This window comes from Eschrichtius robustus, chromosome 14 (genome assembly GCF_028021215.1).
Source record: "Eschrichtius robustus isolate mEscRob2 chromosome 14, mEscRob2.pri, whole genome shotgun sequence".
NCBI classification, from domain to species: domain Eukaryota; kingdom Metazoa; phylum Chordata; class Mammalia; order Artiodactyla; family Eschrichtiidae; genus Eschrichtius; species Eschrichtius robustus.
In genome coordinates, this window is record NC_090837.1 from 71,865,970 (window position 1) to 71,886,505 (window position 20,536).

A 20,536-nucleotide genomic window follows, 5' to 3' on the forward strand; every position below is an offset into this window, starting at 1 on the left:
ACTGAACCCTAACACCCCTTGCATCCCGGCATTCAGAAGCTGCCCCTTCACTGTGTGTTGACTTGAATAGAATCTTGGGGGCATCAATGTGTGTGGCTCCAGCCTGGAAGACGAAGAGCCACCAGGGCTTACCTATTCCCTAAGGCGGACCCTGCTGAGTGAACGTGGATGGTCCCCACTCTGGACCCCAGTTTTCTCTTCTATAAAATGAAGCCTCGAATTATATGCTCTCTCAACTTTTTCTCTCTCTCTCTTGGCTAAGGAAATATCATTGTTGAGCTCAAGGATGTCATTCTCCAAGACGTGGTGATTTTGGTGGTGGGGAAATGTGAAAGGGGAATGTGACAGTCCTACCTGTCCCTTTCTTTCCTTTTTATTTCATTCATTCTTTCTTTTTTTTAAAACTGTGTATAAGATGAGTGCCTTACAGTTGGGTTTCTGGATGTTGTTCTTTATCAAACAAAAATATACATAATGCAACCCACTGGTCAGGTATTAACCAGATTGTTTAACCATGGATAAACATACACATACACATACACAGTTTTTTCCTAAGACATGTCAGTAATATTTTCCACGGTTGTGGATTTTTCTGAGTCACTCTAGTAGAGTGTAAATTTTCAGATTTCAAACCAAGCCAGTAGAAGAAAGTAAAAATTAAATAAAAGAGGAAGAAAAAAAATAAAGAAATACCACACATATGACTTTCCTGGGACCTCTGAAGGAAGAATACTATCCTTGGATGTGATGGAACTTTTTAAAAAAAAAAAAAAGGAAACAAAAAGTTGCCACACTTGTTGAATTCAACTAAGAATTGTTTATTATAAACAAGGCGATGTCCAATTTTTAACAGTTCCTATTCAGATACAAGGGGGAAAAAATGCCATTTAGCAGTTTCTTAGACTGGGCTTTTGCTATGCATACAAAGTGTGGCTAGCATCTCATCACAGAAAGTAGAACCCATACCAGGCCTTCTCCTTCTCACATTTGTAAAGATCAAGGCGGAGGGAAATTGTGGCATTGGCTTTGACCCCCAAGATGGAGCCCTAACAGTTTGCCTGAAGTGATTCAGAGCCTGAAGCCCACCCCTCCTTCTGGAACAGGCTTCAGATCTGTCAGCTTCCTGTTAGTGGAGAAACGCAGCAGAACAAAATCTATGCATAGGTCTCTGTGCAGGATGGTTTGCCATTTTTTTTCTTTTGTTTCAAGGGAAGTAAAACGAACATTCAGTGTCTGCAGTCAGCTCATCGTCTCTTTTTGCTGATGGAGCTCTTGCTTATGGAGAAGTCGGCCTTCTCTGTTAAGGTCTCCTCTCCCCAGGAACTCCCTGGGAGAGCTCCTGCCTCTCTCTACCTTGCATTTCACATCACAGCCAGGGCACGAATCCTGCTGATTCATCTATTTTTGCCCTTTGTCATGTATGGAAAGAAAGGAAGGATGAATGGACGGTCTTTGATTGGCGCCGCTGGTGACGCCCCTCCTGGTCCTCTTTGGAGGGACCCTTTTGGGAAAAAAGCTCGTGAGGCAGCGCACAGAGGCTTCCCCTGGCTAAGCTTGGCCCTGGCCCATGGGCCACCAGAACAAGTATGCTACCTTTGTGCAGTTTCTGTCTCTGTGACTCTGCTGTGTCTTTTCTGAACAGAGCCTGGGAAGTGGGTCCTCATGCTCTGCTGAGCAGTGCAGCTTGGGCTGAGCCAGATGCACAGGGGTCTTGGTCAAGAAAGTCACAAGACACTCATCTGGGGTTGGATGCTGGACCTTTGTGCTGCAGAGTTTTGACAACCATGGAAAAGCTAGGAAAAAGTAGTCTGGTATTTTTAACTTATGCTCCTCCTATTTTATAGAGTTTCTTCCTTGTATTTTCTGGTCCTGTCTTTTTAGTTGAAATTCAATAACCTACTTAGATTTGAGAAGTTTGAGCATCAGTTTAAGTTCCTGCTTTATCGCCTTGCATTGCCTTTCCAATTAGGATGTGTGGATTCTTAAAGTTCCCTAAAGAAATGTAAACAGTCTAGCATGATAAAATTCTAGGGTGAACCACAACCTTTAAGTTGCTGGTTTCTCATAACCAATTCTCACGCCTAAGTTCTGGAGCAATTAGTCAAGGTTCCCAGGGCTCCAGAGTATTCAGGAGTTCAGAATAAATGGTTCCCGGGGGGTTCGGCCACAGCAGCAACTGTCTGCTCAACTCATGAGAAGACCCCTCTCTCTAGGACATGGCAACGGCACAACCTACCCCAATATGTGGATACTGGAAAGACAAAGCACAGCAAGTCTTCTATATGTTGGGCTGTGTATTCAGATAAATGATTCAATCTTTATGCAACTTCTGGTGGCTAGGCAGGGAACTCTGGCCAGTCAGGTTCTCAGTCATGTCTGGCCAGTTAGAATATCAGGTTTCATATCTGTATCTCCAAAATCTCTGAGGGGATGATGTATTTAAAACCCTCTAAAATAAATAAATAAATGCTGGAAATTTTGAGAACATGAATTTGTTCACCCTGGAATAACCCATATACCTAATTGTTTCTGTACTTGATGGAAAATGTCCACTTTAATGTTTTCATTCAGTGCTGCCTCTGTAGGGCCAGATCTACTCAGTTACAGAAACTCAAGGCAATTTCTTGTCATTGCCTGGACTGGAGCCTGATGCCTCTCATAAGATGCATGGCTTTGAGAATGGGGTCACTGTCGCTGAGGAAAGGGCTTGCCAAGCAATATTTTCAGTTATGATGTTTAAAGAGGGAGATAAATAAAAATAAATGATAGTCATCACTTAGTTTATGAAATAAAATCCAATTTTTCACAATTGCTAATAATTCAAACAGTTTTCCTTGTTTAACTTTGGGGCCAGCTGAGCTCCATATAGACTTAGTTTTGGTTCCTGACCTCCAGCAGTTTTCAGTTTAAGAATTTCTTAATGCAAATGTTCATTGGAAGTCTCACAAATGCTGGTTTCTATCACTATTTTGCCAAGACAAAATGACCTTGGTCGAGAATGCATTGCATAAACAGCTTCTACTTTGTGGAATGGTTGGCCATTGTTCAAAAGCAGAATGGTTAGTTGGGCAATGAAATAATACAACTGAAGTGAAATTGTGACTCAATAAAAAATGTTACGTTGATTTCTGTACTGGGATTAATAGAAGCCAAAACTAAAATCTGAATTGCAAAAAATAAAAATTTAAAAAGCCATAACTTTTATTATCTGTTAATAGCCGTTTGTTGGCTATGGTAAATGGAACAACAATGGGACCAAAAATAGCCACGAGAACCCCTTATTCACAGCCTGGCCACAGAGAGAAGACGAGCTGGTTTAACTGAACGAGTTTTGGGTATTTCCTTGGTCATGTCTTACTTGCCTGTGGCTTCCACATTCCACACTTGTGCCTTCTCGGGTCTGATGGTTTTGGTGTTCCCCTACTTCACACTGGCCTGGCTGTGCTCCTTGCTTTTCTTGCAAACTCAAGGTAGTTTTGCCATGGTCTTTCTCCCTTTGCCTGCTTCTGGGATGACATCATTGGTATTCTTTTATATCTACCATCGGCACCATAAAACCTTCATTTTTGTCTACAGGGTACCATATTCTGTTGATGCTGGTGCTTTCCTATTAACACTTATCATGAGGTGAAGAGTCTCATAGTGAGCCCCAGTCACGGTTATACTGTTAGTATTTCCCCGAGGCATGCTGTATGCCCTGTACATTCTTACAGCATACAATTCTTAGATTGTAGTTTTTTGGTTTTCAACAGCTTGGTCCGCCTCCACCTTTCCCATTTTCTACACCTTTGTGGAATATTATTTTTCCAGTCTTTAAACATTTAAATAACAAATTCCAAAAATAAAGAATATCTGAGGCAGTTGCCTGATGTGATGACATAGTCAAGCAATCTTTGACTTGGAGAGTGAGTATGAGACGGTTTTCTTAGGCTGTGCTAACACACACAAACTGTTTTGTAAACATTTCTTCTCTTTCAAACTTTTAAAAACAAAACTCTTTTTTGTAAAATAAAAATTTAATTTAAAATGGCTGCTTGTCTTGGAAAGTAGCTGATTGGTCTGTAACCTGAAATCTGGCTCCTTTCATTGGCAGCAAGAAGCTTAAGTACTTATCTTAGCTATTTCTATATCATTATCTGACTCCTTATGTTGAAATTAACTATTTTTCAGTCTTTCCCACTAGACTGAGCTCTTTGAGTGTAGGATATAGGTGCTCAATAAATATTTGTTGAGCTAGAAACTGAACCTTATGAAATTAAAGACCAGAACCTTTTTTCATGGTGGCATTGAAAACAGTGATGACAAAAATAGTATGGGGTTTGGGTCTTGGTAATAATCCCCGTGACAACATTTCAAGAGGAAAATGGTGCTTTCTTAGTTCCATGGGATGTCATGGTCCAAATGAAGTGCCTTTAAACTCATCCTCTGTGGCTACTGTGACCAGGTCCCACACTGGCCAGTCCAAAGTGTTCTGCATTAGGGTGTTTATGAGCTCTGTTCTTTCCTTAAGGAGCCAGAGGAAGAGCTATCCATGGAGGACAGCCCCACTGTGGTTAAACTGGACCAGGGTGGAAATCAGGGTCCGCCAGTTCGCAAGAGAAGATGCCTCCCCAAGGCACTTGGCTACATAACTGGTGATATGAAAGAATTTGCCAACTGGCTTAAAGGTATTTACGCTTCCATCCCTTGGAGCAGTGGCTTTGGGGGAAAATGGTTTGCTGGTTCTTCTAGTCATATCTTTAGTTATACTCCCCTACCTTCTATCTATCTCTTTCCTCTCCCTTTTTTAACTTTTTATCTTCTAACCGGCAAACTTCTTCAAATTTTTTTTAATGGAGATAGTGGTCAGGGCCACAGTCCGGTTCATATCAGAGGAAGGCACCTGGTTCCTCCTTATAATTTCGGTACTTAAAAACTGAAATTTTACTATTGGTAATTCATTCCTTTGGCGTATGAATCTGAACCTCTAAGCGTGGTAAATAAGTGCATTCGATGTTTTCTGGAACTGAGGTTCTAGTAGGAGCAGTTGGATTGAGAGGAAAGAAACTGGTTGCTTTCAGGGATCTGAAGGTCACTAAGGGGAAAGGGTTCAGAGAAAAAGCTTCAAGGAATATCAAAAATTAGCTTCACCTTCATGAGAGGGGATTTTGCTTAGGGTGGGCCCTGGACTTGGGAAGGAGCCCCATTTGCCTCGTTGTTTCCTTAGCTCTGCCCGTCTCATCTCTTCCAGACAAACCCCAGGCGCTCCAGTTCGTCGACTGGGTCCTTCGGGGCATATCCCAAGTGGTGTTTGTCAGCAACCCCATCAGCGGAATCCTGATCCTGGTGGGACTCCTGGTCCAGAACCCCTGGTGGGCGCTCAGTGGCTGTGTGGGAACTGTGGTCTCCACCCTGACAGCCCTGTTGCTCGGTCAGGACAGGTAGGCGCGTCCCTCCAAACCTCCGCTTGTTGCTTCTTAGAACACAGGAGCCAACCAGGGACTGTGGGCAACAGTGATAAAGCCCCACCCTCCCCAGGAGAATCAACCTTTACTCCACAGAATGCTTTATATGTGCCTTTAGTCAGAGGTCAGGAAATCATTTATAGCCTCTTATTCGTGGTACCTGAATAAGCGGCCAGTCTGAATGATGCCAGATCCTCCTGGCACTACATGGTAACCAGAACAAAGCTATAAGTAGTTCTCAGGGTAGGGTCCAAAGGGATCTGCTTTAACGATTGATCAATTATTTATCATCAGCATTTTGTTTATTCGCAAAAAATGAATATGGGTGCAGGAAAAGTTTTAGTGGCTTAAAAATCCCACTAATCCCATTATATCTTATTTCCATGCTTAGTTTAGTAAATTCATTCTTCATGGACAGTGCAAAGATTAGCTCAGCTTCCAGAGAGACAAACTGACATAAATTCCAAGTAAGCAAGTTCTGACTTAAGTAATGTTAGCGTGTCTTCGGAGCTATGTGTTAGGCTAAAAATAGCGTGTACTTTATAAACTATCTGCCACTGAAGAATTGATGAGCTGATTCCTACCATGGGAGGAGACGGCTCCTGCCTGACCAGTTCCTTCAGGGAGACTGCTGGTCTTCTAGCTGTCCAGGATCCATGCATCATCCCCAGTGGATGGTCATTTTACAGCTAAGCTCCTGTAACACTTACTGTAAACTGCCTAAGGGGCTTCTCGGGGAGAGAGTCAGAAAATGCTCCACTTTCCCATCAGGTCCAAGGAGGCTACTTGTTCTCTGTGGAGGGTGATTTTGTACCTTCGGTCAAATTCTGTTCTAATGCACATCAAGAAACAGTCTGTCCAGTTTGGAGGTGTGGTCCAGGATTGTATCATATCAAATCTTCTTCATTGTTTTGCCCCAGTAGAAGTAGACCCATTTTCCTTATCAAGTATGGTTTAAAACAAGGGTCCCCAACACCCCCTGTTAGGAACCGGACCACACAGCAGGAGGTGGGTGGCGGGCTAGCAAGCAAAGCTTCATCTGCCGCTCCGCATCGCCTGAACCATCCCCCCAACCCAGTCCGTGGAAAAATTGCCTTCCATGAAACCGGTCCCTGGTGCCAAAAACGTTGGGGACCACTGGTTTAAAAGACAAGCCATATTTACATGTGCTAGTTTTCAGATCTCTTTTACTCTCCTCAGTCCTAAAGGGCACATTAAAAAGGTAATCCTCTGCTTTAAGTGAATACGCATCTTCCTGTTGCTGAAACTATGGCATTCCACAACATGTAGGCATTGCAGTTAATTTTTTTTGATCAAACTCAAGCCTTAAATCTGAAAGTCAGTTGTTGAGAGGACAAGCCTTGCATAGCTCTCCACTGCCATCAGGTATGGCCTCAATTATCATTTCCTGGGTTAAACCAATACAAGTCACATCACCTGCCACATATCCTGAAGGATTATTTAAGGGAGACAAAGGGCTTTTGAGCACGGAGTCTCACCTCTAATACTCTTGCCCAGATGAATATCACCCTGCTGTTGAACTGGTGCCTCCTGCTCCAGGGACAAACAGGCCGGGAGAAGCTTTCACACCATCCTGTACTGCCCTGTAGCGTGACTCATTGCTACATCACCTCCCTCTCAGGCCCTGTGTTCAACCTCACCCACCCACTTCACCATCTGCACACCCGTGACTCCTACAGACTTCATCCTTGAATGCTGGGTACCTTCAAGGTGCCAACTCTCAGAGCCCTGGGGGGCCTGGCTTGTCAGCTCTGGGGCTTATTCTATAGAAATCATTCCATTTCTCACTTGGAGCTTCTTGTCCCCAAATATGAAATGGGAACCATTTTGGCCAGGAGTAGATACTTACCCAGGACAACATTTAGAAGTGAGGTTAAATGCTGGGAAGCAAAAAGGACCCAAGAAAGAATTAGGTGCTAAATATGCACATAATTAAATGGAGTAATTTGCCAAGTAAAAGTAATTGTTTTTCTTTGCAATAACTTGGAAATGTGTATCTGGAGACAACAAAATGGAAGCACAGGAAGATGAAAATATATGCTAAGTTGGAAGATTTGTGTTTATAAGATAAAAGACACCATGGAAGTAAATTTACCTTTTAAGAATCTTACATCTCTCACCAAGAAAATCAAGCTTAGGAAACAGTTTCACATCAAAGCTCTATTCAAGTCAGAGGTCCTAATGATTTAAAAGAAATAATAACTTTTGGAACGAAAGGGTAAAAGGAAGCAGAATAGGTTGGATTGCTGATTTCCCTTTCCTCCCCTAGATGCTGGAATTCTATCTTTAGCTATGATACCTCTATAGGGGTTGTTCTATGTGCACATTTGCATTTTATCTATGTATATTTTACTTTTTCATGCTTTTATTAGTATTTGGCGTCTACAGACTTTGCAATAAAATCCTAAATATAATCTCATTTTCAAATGTAAATATTATCTGGAATTTACAAGTGTCATTTATGTGCACCTCCAGCCAACATCCTCCTGGAAGGTGTCCAAGCTGTGCCTTTTGCCCACAGGTCCGCCATTGCAGCAGGGCTCCAGGGCTACAATGCCACCCTGGTGGGAATCCTCATGGCTGTCTTTTCAGACAAGGGAAACTATTTCTGGTGGCTGTTATTCCCTGTATCTGCTATGTCCATGACTTGGTAAGTTGTACCTGGTTTTGGAAATGCCTTTTTGAAAAAATGTATAGGGGGAGGAGGCAATGGGGGAAGTTATTATTTAGGGAGTATAGAGTTTCTGTTTTGCAAAATGAAAAATGTTCTGTGAATGGATGGCGGTAATAGTTGTATGACAATGTGAATGTACTTAATGCTGCTAAACTGAATGCTTTAAAATGGTTAAAATGGTTTAAATTTAAACAAATTTTATGTTATGTATATAACACAATTTTTAGAAAAATATATTTTTAAATTTAGTTTCAGGATATGTCTATTGGAAACATTCAAACACACCGATGCGTGTGGCCTCCACACACACCTCACAACCACCCCCCAACAAGATTCTGATGTAATTGGTCTGGGGTATTTCCAGGGCATTGGGAGTTTTGAAGGCTCCCAGGAGGTTCTAAAGTACAACCAAAGTTGAGAACCACTCCCCACATCAGTGGTCCTCAAACATGCACACTATCGGGATCACCTGCCAGGCCTGTTAAAACACGGACTGCTGCTCCCTCCCCCACGCTTCCTGATTCAGCCCATCTGGGGCAGGGCCTCAGAATCTGCATCTCTAACAACTTCCCAGATGATGCTGATGTGGCTGATCCAGGGACCTCACTGAGAACCCCTGTGCCTGTATGAACTCCCCTTACCATCTGCCCCTGTCCCCTTCAAAATAATTCTTTACTAAATTCGATTCCTTTTTTAACCCTAAATCCTTCAAACTAGTTTCTACATTGACACTGTCTTAAATCCTTTTTTTCTTTTTTGAAAACAAACATTTCCTTCTTACCATGGTATATTCAGAATATAAAATACTAGTATCCACACAAATGATACGTGCAGCCCACTATGGACAGTGTGCCCACCCTGGCTGCAGCACAGATGTGTGGAGGAGAACCTGCCGGCATGGCCAACCTGCTCAGGAGGGACTTCCCACCTATCCTGAAGATAAAGCTCAAGGGCACGAGGCATCATCTGCACATGGTCATTCACCCTCTCCCCCAGTTCCGGAAACCTGGGATTCTGACCTTAAAGTGATGGCTCCTTGATTGAATCAACAAGTGAGGGAACAAAATGGGCCCAGAGACCATAAAATCCAATCTCCCAGTTTACAGATGAGGGAACTGAAAGTACCTCCCTGCCCTCGGCCACACAGTTCAACTGCTCAAGGACTTAAAACTCTGCCCTCCTGAGTTTAAGATCTCTTTCCTCCAGTCCACACCACCTGCATCCTCCCTGGGACCATTGTTTTTCTTTTTCAAGACTAAATATACTAAGACTCGTGGAGATGGTATACAAGTTCAAGATCAAGGTTGCCTCTGGTGGGGAGGGAGGTGCATATGATCAAGTAGGTTACAGAAGGGGCTTTAACTGTTTAGACAATATTTTTTTCAGATGTCGTAAATAGTTCAAAAATATTTTTAAAACCTAGATTTATAACTCACTGTGAGCAAACCCAGAGCATAATTTTCCACAAGCCAAATAAGCTGAGAGTTTATTTTTGACTGTATGTAAGAATTATTCTATGACAGGATTTATTCCAGGTGTGTTTGGGTTTGGGGTTTTTTTTTTTGTTTTTTTTGTGTTTTTTTTTTTCTGTGAGAAGTTTGGCAACACAACACTTTAGAGACATATTTGCCAATGAAACAAAGCCCCTCCATAGTATAGAGATTCAGTTTGTCAACCTGGCTTCCATTCCAGGGCATTGGGAGTTTGGAAGGCTTCACATGCATATTCTTCCATTCTGTTCTGTTGTTGTTTTTAGTCCAATTTTCTCAAGTGCGTTGAACTCCGTGTTCTGCAAATGGGACCTCCCTGTCTTCACTCTGCCCTTCAACATGGCGTTGTCAATGTATCTTTCTGCCACGGGACATTACAATCCATTTTTCCCAAGCAAATTGTTCACACCTGTAACCTCAGTTCCCAACGTCACCTGGTCTGACCTCAGTGCCCTGCAGGTAAGATACACTATCTTCTTACACCCCCTCCCCCCAGCCCCACCCCCGCCACTGGCTCTGGAAGACACCCCGTGTCCTCCTGGTTAATTATTCATGGGCATCAGAACCTTATAGAGACTCAGCACTGGGGGGACCTTGCCACCTTCCTCTTTTTTTTTAAAGAATTTTTTTTTTTAATACATATTTGGCTGCTCCAAGTCTTAGTTGCCACATGCGGGATCTTCGTTGCCGCATGTGGCATCTAGTTCCCTTACCAGGGATCAAACCCAGGCTGCCTGCATTGGGAGAGCAGAGTCTTAACCACTGGACCACCAGGAAGTCCTTTGCCACCTTCCTCTTGCCGTCTAAATGCTTATTTGTTCTACTCCAAAGCTTTGGGCTCTAAGGGATTTTTTAAATGACTATTTGGTCAAAACTAACTTTTCCTCCTCTTTTCTTAAAATCTGCAGTGCTAACTCCAGAGTATACCTCCACTGAAATTCAGACACTCTATTTCAAACTTGGCCCTTATTTGTGGGGTATGATGGAGACCAGCCCTTGAGGCAGGGGCCTCCAGCCTGGTGTTAAGTCCTCCCTGACCTGCCTCCTCCAATCAAAAGAACTGGCTGTTTACTGTTAGATCCTGTTGCAGAACCTCTCTATTCTGCTTTTTCTTATGGTGGATCTCATAGAATACGTACAGTAATTCAGATTTCTCAGGCTTCGGAGGCATAAGAATCACTGTTTTTTAAATACTAATGCAAGCTCCATCTCGACTCCCTAAATCATAATCATCGGGGTGGAGCCTAGGAGCCTGTATTAACAAGCTCCCCAAATAATAGTGACGTGGGCCAGAGTTTGAGAACCACTATCCTAGGATGTATGCTGTGTATTTCATTACAGTTGTGCATAGAGAGAGCACTATTTTTAAAAGCCTGGTTAACACAAATCAAATTCCAGCTCTTTGTATTGCTGTTTATTTAATAAATCTGTTTAAGGTTTCTTGATTGTTTAAAAAAAGAAAAAGAAAACACTTGAAATCAGAAGAAAACCAACCTTACCTTTTTTAGGGTGCAAGAGACTGGTTTTTCCGCTATCAGGTTATAAAATACCTTTTGCTGTCCTCTTTGCTGAGCAGTCAAAACATGTGAGGAGTTCAAGTAGACTTTTCTTTAGCTTCTTGCCCAGAAAATGAATGGGAGCATATAGAAATAACTCAGAAGGAAAATAAAAAATTTATCAAAACTGCCCATGAGAAAATAGCATTAGTTAAACTAACTAAAACTGCCCTATCTAATACAGTAGCTATTTTAATTTAAATGTAAAGTTAATTAACATTAAATAAAATTTAAAATTTAGTTCTTTAGCCTCACTAACCACATTTCAGGTGCTCAATAACTGCACGTATTGGACAGCACAGATACAGAATATTCCATCACCACGGAAACTGCTAGTGGACGGTGCTGACATGGGGAAGGGGGGTCTTGTCCTTCTCCTCACTCTGAACTACCTCTCCAACATCAGCATACTTATTTCCCATCTCATCAACGCCCCGTTTCCCTGGCTACCTGAGGGATAGTTCTGCTGTCCAGTTCTGCGATAAAAGACCACACGGTCTTTGCCTGTGTCAAGTTCCCTGATCTAGAAGAAACAGGAAATGATCCTGTGTAGACGTGAAGATCCAGCATGGGCTGGAAGAATTTAGGCCCATCTTAGGTTAGAATCAAACTCACAGTATGATCCTGTGCCCTGAGCAAGGACCAGACTAGCATCAGAAACCAGCACTGGATCCAGCCTAATTCATGGAAGGAGCGGACACTTCCTTGTGCCAAAGCTGGCCTCCCTGCATCAGAGTCACTGCCTCCCAAAGGTCCTTGCCAAAAGGTGGAAGGAGTGAGATGGGAGGTAAGGAGGGCCCCTTTCACTGATAGCCTTGGTCAAAACAGAACTAACACAACTAATTATGCCTATCCTAGCCCTACCAGAAGTGTTGTTATAAGGAATTATCATTTGTTAGCTTGAATCAAACCCTGTACCTTGTTCCTAAGAACTGCCACTCTGTGAACACATTACCTTAATTCAGAACTCAGCCAGAAAGCTAGAACTGTGATATTTACATGTATTTTTGTGTTCTGAGGACTGGCAGTTGTTGATAACTGGAATAAGCTAAGGATATCTCGGTTTAAATTAATACAAGCTCTCTAAAAATGTATATATAATGAAAAATAAAAAGAATTTTTAATTTAAAAAAATTTTGATAAAAACTAATAAAAATTAAAACAAAAAAACATAAAAAGTAAATAAATAAATATAAATTTTAAAAAACAAAAAATAAAGTAAAATTAATTAACTAATACATGTTCTCATTAACAACAGAAGTGTAAATATGGTCCTGACTCATGAACCTGCCAATAATTGCTTCTGAGTTGTGGATAAGATAACCCGACTTTGGGTCTCTGGCCTTAGCACTAATAACTAAATTACGTGGGAGTAATAATACTTCTATTGACCATAGAGATGCATTGATTTATTGGCCTCAGAACTGATGGAGAGTTGAAAGCAATAGAAGTGTAAGCTGTGGTCCCTGCCACCCTCACTGGGAGGCATGGTCGATCGTCACAGGATCAGTGAGGAGCAGTGACACAGCACTGGGAGCTTATCAGTGACCAAAGCCAGGTGCCTGTGCAAGCAGTAGAGCCAGAGAGTGAAGGGTCCAGGAAAGGCATGCTCAGCACGCAGCAGGGAAGGGCTGGTGTATCTCTGGGGATAAAGCAGAAGAATGACTGAGATTTTTCCGTAGAAAGAGAGAGAATTTTAAAAATTAGTAGCACTGATCTTGAAAGATAAGATATGCTAAATCTAAAATGACATCGCATTGTGTTTGTGGGTGCCCTATGAGTTTCTGTACAGTAGTTTTAACGACCGCATTTTCTAAATTGTTTCTGCAGTTACTGAAGTCCCTGCCCGTGGGTGTTGGCCAGATATATGGCTGTGATAATCCGTGGACAGGGGGCATCTTCCTAGGCGCCATCCTCCTCTCCTCCCCACTCATGTGCCTACATGCTGCGGTCGGGTCGTTGCTGGGGATGGCAGCAGGTGAGTGTAAGACTTGTTACCAGATACTGAGCACCTCCTCTGCTCCATCCATTGTCTCAGGCATCTTCTATACCCCAGACCTTTCTTGAAGGTCTGCTTCCAAGGGACCAGTGGGAGTTCTTGGATGACTTCCCCACCCCCAGACTCCTTCCAGAGCATCCTGCATTTAGTCCGAAGTTCTGACTCCTCCTGTCTTGCCTAATAGGCCTCAGTCTTTCAGCTCCATTTGAGAACATCTACGTTGGACTCTGGGGTTTCAACAGCTCTCTAACCTGCATTGCAATTGGAGGAATGTTCATGGCACTCACCTGGCAAACCCACCTCCTGGCTCTTGCCTGCGGTGAGTATCCTGTGCATCTGGGGAATGGTTGCTTATGATTATGGGATCAACATCAAGGACAAACAGTCAGAAAGGACTGTGTGAGAAACTAGAGCAGGAGTTCTAGTTTGAGCCCCCTGCTATCTGCTGAGGATGGGACCAGGGCAACTGGCCTCCGCTCTCTGGGAGGATTTGGGTCTGCTCTGTCTACCTCGTTACTCATTTTGAAGACGAGAGAACCATTTTACAATACGTGTATGTTGGGGGATAGAAACTTGACTTGCCCTATGTTCTTCATACTAATTGTTTGACCCAAGAAACTAAAAGGAAACAAGATAAGTATAGAGTTGGTTCTCCTGGTGAATCAGGTGGTATTAATGGGCCCTTAGAGAATCACCTTAATCCGGCTGTTCTCGAAATGAACTAAACATCAGAATCACCTGGAAGCCTTGTTAAAACCCAGATTGCTGGGTCTCACGCCCAGTCCCTGACTCATTGTTAGAAGTAGGGGGAGGAGTTTGCATTTTCAACAAGGTGCCAGGTGGTGCTGATGCTGTAGCTCTGGGGACCACATTTTGAGAACTACTATATTAATCCTTTCTAACCTCTCTTTTCTAGCCAGACTCAGCCTATGGGAGCTAGAAAGGGTTCTGGAGATCTCCACTCCATCGTTCTCATTTTACTGTTGGGGTTCTACATAAGGGCAGAGAGAGAAAGTGACACACTGAAAGGCATCCATTAGGGGTAAATGTAAGTCCAGAATCCACATTTGCTAACAACTTCCAGAGTTACGCCCACTACACTACTCTCCTTCCCTTTAGTACCATTCAGGCACTTAGGTGAAAACAGACCTCAAGTGCTTTGGATTTGAAAAGCTACCATGGATTTCACTGGCCATTGGAAGGGGAGCTTATTCACTTATAGCTTCTGGCATCCCTAATTCAACACAAATAAAAGTGTGTAAGATAATGTGCTAGAATGAAGGAAATGACACTTCCTTGGGGACAAAGGGGTGGAGGGATATTGGAACATGCAGAAACTTTTGTAATCTCATGGAAATATTTGTCTAGAGTCATTTTATCACCAGATTAATCAATCCAGCCATTATTAAAGTGATGGGCTACATGTCAGGCAGGATTTAGAGTGAGTTCCTGCATTGGACAGGACATGGGATGGAACCAAGGATTTCTAAGGCCTAATCCAATTTTGATTGTCTAATGCTGTAGGAAGATTAACAAAACTCAGGTTGCTGTGGTGTTGCCATTCACATGTCATTTTGTCAGTTTCTTTATAGTTACATAACTATTTCACCTAATAGTCCTGTCAAAATTTTTGCTCATTTTCCCATACTTGTTTAAAGCTTAGGGCAAAGGAGAAGGGTAGAAACAGATTATGTGGCCTCCTGAGCTCACCTGGGTTAGACTCTTTATTCTGAGGTTGGTTTGAGGTTTCAAACCTTTATTCTTTCTGTATTGGCAGTAGCAGCAAATACGTATTAAACACTGATGGTACAACCCAGACAGTACTAGGAAGAGCTAGAGGTTCAGAAGCTTTAGATCCCAGGCGGTTTTCTGTACAGAGAACAGAAGCCAGGTGAGTAAGAGAGAGAAGCCCACGGAGACCACAGGGTGCAGAGCCAGGAAACACCTACAGTGCAGAGTGCGTCCCTGGGGGAACATTATAGTTCAGAATCACCAAAAAGCACCTCCTAGAAAGGGTGGCTTTTCTGTAAGTCCTAAAAAGTAAGAGGAGGAATTCTAGTTGGTAGAAAGCATGGTCTGGGCCAGCATAGGGACAGTCTGAGCACATCCTTAAAGGTAAGCAGAAACTGTCTTGGTCACAGGAGTTGTTGATAAGGTCTGTGAAGGTCTTCACAGACTATGGGAAAGGAAAAGCCAAAGATGTTTACAGATGTGTGTTTCCCAAAGCTGTGATATCACCATTATTTTCTTTCTATACTTCTATAGTTGTACAGGCCTATTGTACCAAACAAAACAAACAAAAATTCAATCAATACAGAAGAGTATAAAGCAAAAAATGAAAATACTCCATCCTACTCCTTAGACAGAACTTTCTTGCCTCCTTCTTATAAGGACCCTGTGATCACATTGGGTCAACCTGGCTAATCCAGGATAATCCTCCATCTCAAGATCTTTAACTTAATCACAACTGCAAAGTCCCTTTTGCCATGTAAGGTGACATATTCACAAGTTCTGGGAATCAGGACATGGACGTCTTTGGGGGCCATTATTCTGCCTATCACATCTCCCTTCCTTTGGATAGATCAGATTTTCATTATTAGTAGAGCATACTGGTTAAGTCAGTATATTGAGTTAGTTAAGAGCCCAGACCCTCCCTGGTGCCCAAATCCCAGCTCTGCCTATTTTAATTTCAATAGATGCCAAATGCACCCCACAAAGGCCGTACCAATTTCCTCTGCCACTGACAGTATATGAGAGTGCCTGTTTCATCCACACTGGGCACTATCAGTCTTTTTCATCTTTGGACATAAAGTTTTGTGACAGACCTCTAGTCCCTCTTATAAAGCAAATCTCACTGTAAAATCACACAGCAAGTTTATGCTTGCCCATATCACCCCGATACTGCCAAACAAAAGATCAACCTTGTCAGCCAAGGTAAATAAATAGCAGACATTTATCACAGAGGTGTTCTTTTATTAGCTCCTATGGCTTTATCAGAAAGAGGACTTGGGAATCACTGATAGAGCCTGGTAAAGCTGCCTTCCCTGTGCCCCTAAGCCAGAAACTGCATGGCCAGGGAACTCCTCAATTTTGTTATTTTATCAGTGCAAACTGTAAACACATTTTGTATCTCTTCTTACAGGTTGGGTTATCATAGTAGGACTCACACATGGTGGTCTGTGGGGAGGGACGTTGTCTATGAAAAACTAGGATCCAGTCCTCCCTTCCACACTCAAGGGCCTTTTCTCTCCCTCAGCTACTCAGAATGCTATCAGGGTCATCACCTCCAAACCATGGTGTACAGAACTTCACCTCTAATGTAAGGCTTTCCCAGCCCAACCCAGCTAGTCCTAAGTGATGGGCAGCAACTGTTAGATAATCTGATACTCTTACTATAGAAAGAAAAGCAACAGGGAATTGAAAGAGCATTACAATATGAGACTCGAGCACCAAAATTGCGTTAATAGGTATTAAGCTATTGCACTTCTAGAAGAGAAATGTCAATAAGGTCTCATGTGCACAAGAGAGTGTCATAGAAAAGCTGGCACTCAGGAGAGAAGGGACAGAGTGTCCCCTGTACTTAGCCAATGGCCAGTGAATATTTCTTGAATGAGTGAATGAATGAATGAACTAAATGTGGGGAAAAGAATGAAATTATCAAAGCCAAGCAAAGAAAATCTTCCAACCCTTCTGCTCAGAGCAGTACTTCCAACCCATGGTGACAGAGATGAGTTTATAGCTGCTGTTTGTGAAAATATATGATTTCATTTGAGATTCATTACCTCCCTGTAAAAAAACTCTTCAAGTTGCCTTTTTACAGATGATGAAACTAGATTCCTAGTTCAGTGATTTGTTGCACAACAAACAAAATTGCAGAACTGGGATTTGAAGCCCAGATCATTTCCAAAGATGAGCCTTTCCCATTAGCATGAGACGATTCAGATGTGAAAGAATTAGGTATACTGTTGAACAAAAAATATCAGGATAAAAATATAAAATATCGGTAAAAGGATGGAAGTCTATAGTAAAGTAAAGGAGGATCACAAGGTCCCTCCTGCCACCGCTGCCCAACTCCCCAGAGTAGCAGATGTGACTTCTCGATGGACTTGAGGACCAGATGATGAGTGTGTCTAACACTGAGTGTTGCTGGCCCAAGTGACCATGTGGCCATTATAAGAAGGTTATTCTTCAGGCTGCCTCTGTGAAACCTAAGGGCTTCCGTGAGCCCCCTTGGGGCCAGGAATTGAGTTAGCTAGTTGAGATCTTTGTTTTTGTTGTTTTACATGGAAAGTCATACATATAACTCAAATTACCTACTCTAATTGTGCTCAAAGTAAATAAAAACAGGATATTAATTAATTGACCTGTATGCCAACCTTAATGGTATTTGGGAAAATGTTATTATGTGGAGGAATCCCAGGTCTGTGTTCAGTTTCTGCCAATTTCTGAGTTACTACATATATATTTATACATATATATATATATATATATATATATATATATATATATATACCATAATTTTTTGGAACTGTGAATTCTAACCATTGATCTGAGAATCCCAGATGCCATGGGATTGTATGCTGTCTCAAGGAACATTCATAAGCTTAATTTTAATTATTATTCTTGGATAAAATAATGGGGAAGTTTATTTACCATGGAAGGCCTTTTCCTTAAGTATTATTAATAATAACAACAAAATAGTACCACAGAAAAGCTACCTTTATTGAGTACTTACTGTGTGCTAAGCCCAAGCATTATCTTCTTCACACTCACACCAACCCGTGAGAGAGAGATTCCTATTACCTCCTTGTACAGGTGAGGAAATGGGGACTTCGAGAGGAGGCATCAAGCTCCTACGGGGTGGATGCTGGGAATTTGAACCCAGAGCCGCTGGCTCTAAGCTCATACTTGTAACCAGGATACTCGGCTCGCTGGTGAAACGCACAAGTTTACATTCCAGGAATTTATACCTAAAGGCAGTCTTTCCTGTAATGAAAAGTGCACCTACCAAGCATTCTTCTTTCCTTTTTTTTGTAGCCCTGTTCACTGCCTATGCTGGAGCTAGCATGTCCAACCTGATGGCTGTGGTGAGTTTGCTTTAATCTCATTTTCTCATCAGTGTGATCGATCAGTTTTCAATGATATGGAAGCCCTCCTGAAGTCCACCTCGGTGGCATCCCGGGGCAGGATCCATGACAGATAGCCATTACTGTCCATCTGCCAGACGCACCTGTCCTCACTTACCCTCCAGCAACACAGTAAACCTTAGTCCAAACTACAATCACCAGGCTTGCTAAAAATATCAGATTGTTTGATTTTAAAAAGTGAAACTTAGGGTGTATAATATATTATCAAGTTCATACTTTAACTCTGAGTGTCAAGAAGTTGACTTTAGAATATCTTTCACTTAAACAGAAAACCAGGACTATGTATTAGTTGATAAATCAGAAAAGGGAGGAAAAGAATAATTGGTTAAAGACCCAGATTTTTTTTTTTAATTAAGCCAACAGTTTTTCATACCCCTTATCTTCTTTTAATCCCCAGTCAGTCATCAGTAAGACTTTTTTAGACCCATGTCCTGGCTGAATTTTTTTTTTTAATAAATTTATTTATTTATTTATTTTTGGCTGCATTGAGTCTTCGTTGCTGTGTGCGGGCTTCAGTAGTTGTGGCATGTGGGCTCAGTAGTTGTGGCTCTTGGGCTCTAGAGCGCAGGCTCAATAGTTATGGTGCACGGGCTTAGTTGCTCCACAGAATGTGGGATCTTCCCGGACCAGGACTCAAACCTGTGTCCCCTGCATTGGCAGACGGATTCTTAACCACTGTGCCACCAGAGAAGTCCCTGGCTGAATTATTTAGTAGCCAAAATGGTTGCCCATTAAGAGCCTCCTGCTACTCTCTCCTTCCTTTGACTTTGTCCTTCCCCTCCCCTGAGGAGCCCAGTATCCCGAGTATTCTGGGGTCCCCCACCTCTCAGTGCTCTTGCTCACCAACCACTGCAGGTGATGCAGGGCCGGTTCATGATAACTTTATCCATGTAGATGTGGTCATGGCTGCCACTGGGTTAGGACAGCATGTAGCCCTCTCAACAGCAGCTTCGAGAGCTTACCTGGGAGGGTCCTTCTGGAGACACAGTATCTTTATGGTGGAATATCAAAGCCCTGTTACAGGCATGATGGGATGCCTTAGAGCTTGTGGGGCCCTTCACATCCCAACAAAGGTTCACAGACCTTGGCCTGTGGGCCAGAATTGGGCAGGCTGCAAAATAGAGTCAGCTAGGGAGATTTTGAAAAATGCAGATCCTCAGGCCCTGTCCCTTGGCATTTCTGGTAGAGTAGATCTTGTATGATGCCTAGGCATCTGTGTTTTTTTAAACTCTTCCAGATGATTGATGTGAAGTCAGGTTTGTGTACCATCACACCCTGGGGGTCCACGTATAGGGCCAAACCTAACCAAGTACATGGTGTGTGCTCAGAATTGCATGAGTTGCCATGGACGCACAGAAGGAAGAGCTACCATCAAGGAGCTTACAGTCTTTTTGAGAGATGGAACAAAAAGAAGTAAAGCAAGTAGAGTCCAAGACCTAGTCTGGGTAGAGGTCAAGGGGAGAGAGGACTGAACTAATCAAAAAATGGCTTTGTGGACCTGATGAGTGGTCAGGAGCCATTGGTGGTTGGCGAAGTGTCATCTCTGGGAGCAAGGTGTCATGTTTGCACTTCCGGTGTAGGAAGTCTGGCTGTATGAGAGGGAGGAAAAGACATACATCAACCCTAAGGAATGCATGCTGACATTTCAGCTGCAGAATGCCCTGAGATCTTAGACTCATTCTCCACAGGGACAAGCAGAGTCCAGAGCAGTGCCCCCAGCGAGTCATCCCCTGAGCTGAATGACAGTGGAGTGAAGCGTGGTTCCTCTGAGATCCTCCAACAGGATCTCAAAGGAACATGTGACTTGTCTCTTTTGCTCCAGGTTGGATTGCCATCTTGTACCTGGCCCTTCTGTTTGGCGACACTACTCTTCCTCCTGCTGACCACGAAAAACCCCAACATCTATAAGATGCCCCTCAGTAAAGTCACTTATCCTGAAGAAAACCGCATCTTCTACCTACAAGCCAAGAAAAGGATGGTTGAAAGCCCTTTGTGAATGCAACCCCCATCCACAGCCATGGTCACAAGTCATTTCTGACTAACTGCCCCAGTTGACTTCGAGGGTCTCAAAACTGTTGTTTTTACTAGTAACAAATTTTATACTAAGCCATCGGTGATCTGTTCTTTTGCTCATTTTGTATTTTTCTTTCAGACTCCAAAACATGCCCAAACAAGTGACAAGACACATCAAGGTGATGTGCTCTG

The 20,536-nt window shown here is 42.7% G+C and overlaps 1 protein-coding gene across 1 annotated transcript; it reads left to right on the forward strand.

Annotated features, from left to right (window-relative positions):
• Nucleotides 1-1,437: 1,437 nt before the first annotated feature.
• On the forward strand, nt 1,438-20,327 carry SLC14A1 (solute carrier family 14 member 1 (Kidd blood group)). The gene is made up of 9 exons (XM_068562777.1): nt 1,438-1,584; nt 4,511-4,667; nt 5,231-5,420; nt 7,987-8,115; nt 9,896-10,088; nt 13,016-13,163; nt 13,369-13,503; nt 18,222-18,271; nt 20,154-20,327. The coding sequence occupies exons 1-9, from the start codon at nt 1,438-1,440 to the stop codon at nt 20,325-20,327; spliced, it is 1,323 nt and encodes a 440-aa protein (XP_068418878.1).
• The last annotated feature ends 209 nt before the right edge of the window (nt 20,328-20,536 follow it).

Coding starts and splice junctions, on each gene's coding strand:
- SLC14A1 (XM_068562777.1), top strand. CDS start 1,438: ATGAATGGACGGTCTTTGATTGGCGCCGCTGGTGACGCCCCTCCTGGT. Junction 10,089..13,015: donor CTGACCTCAGTGCCCTGCAG/GTAAGATACACT, acceptor TTGTTTCTGCAG/TTACTGAAGTCCCTGCCCGT. Junction 13,164..13,368: donor GTTGCTGGGGATGGCAGCAG/GTGAGTGTAAGA, acceptor CTTGCCTAATAG/GCCTCAGTCTTTCAGCTCCA.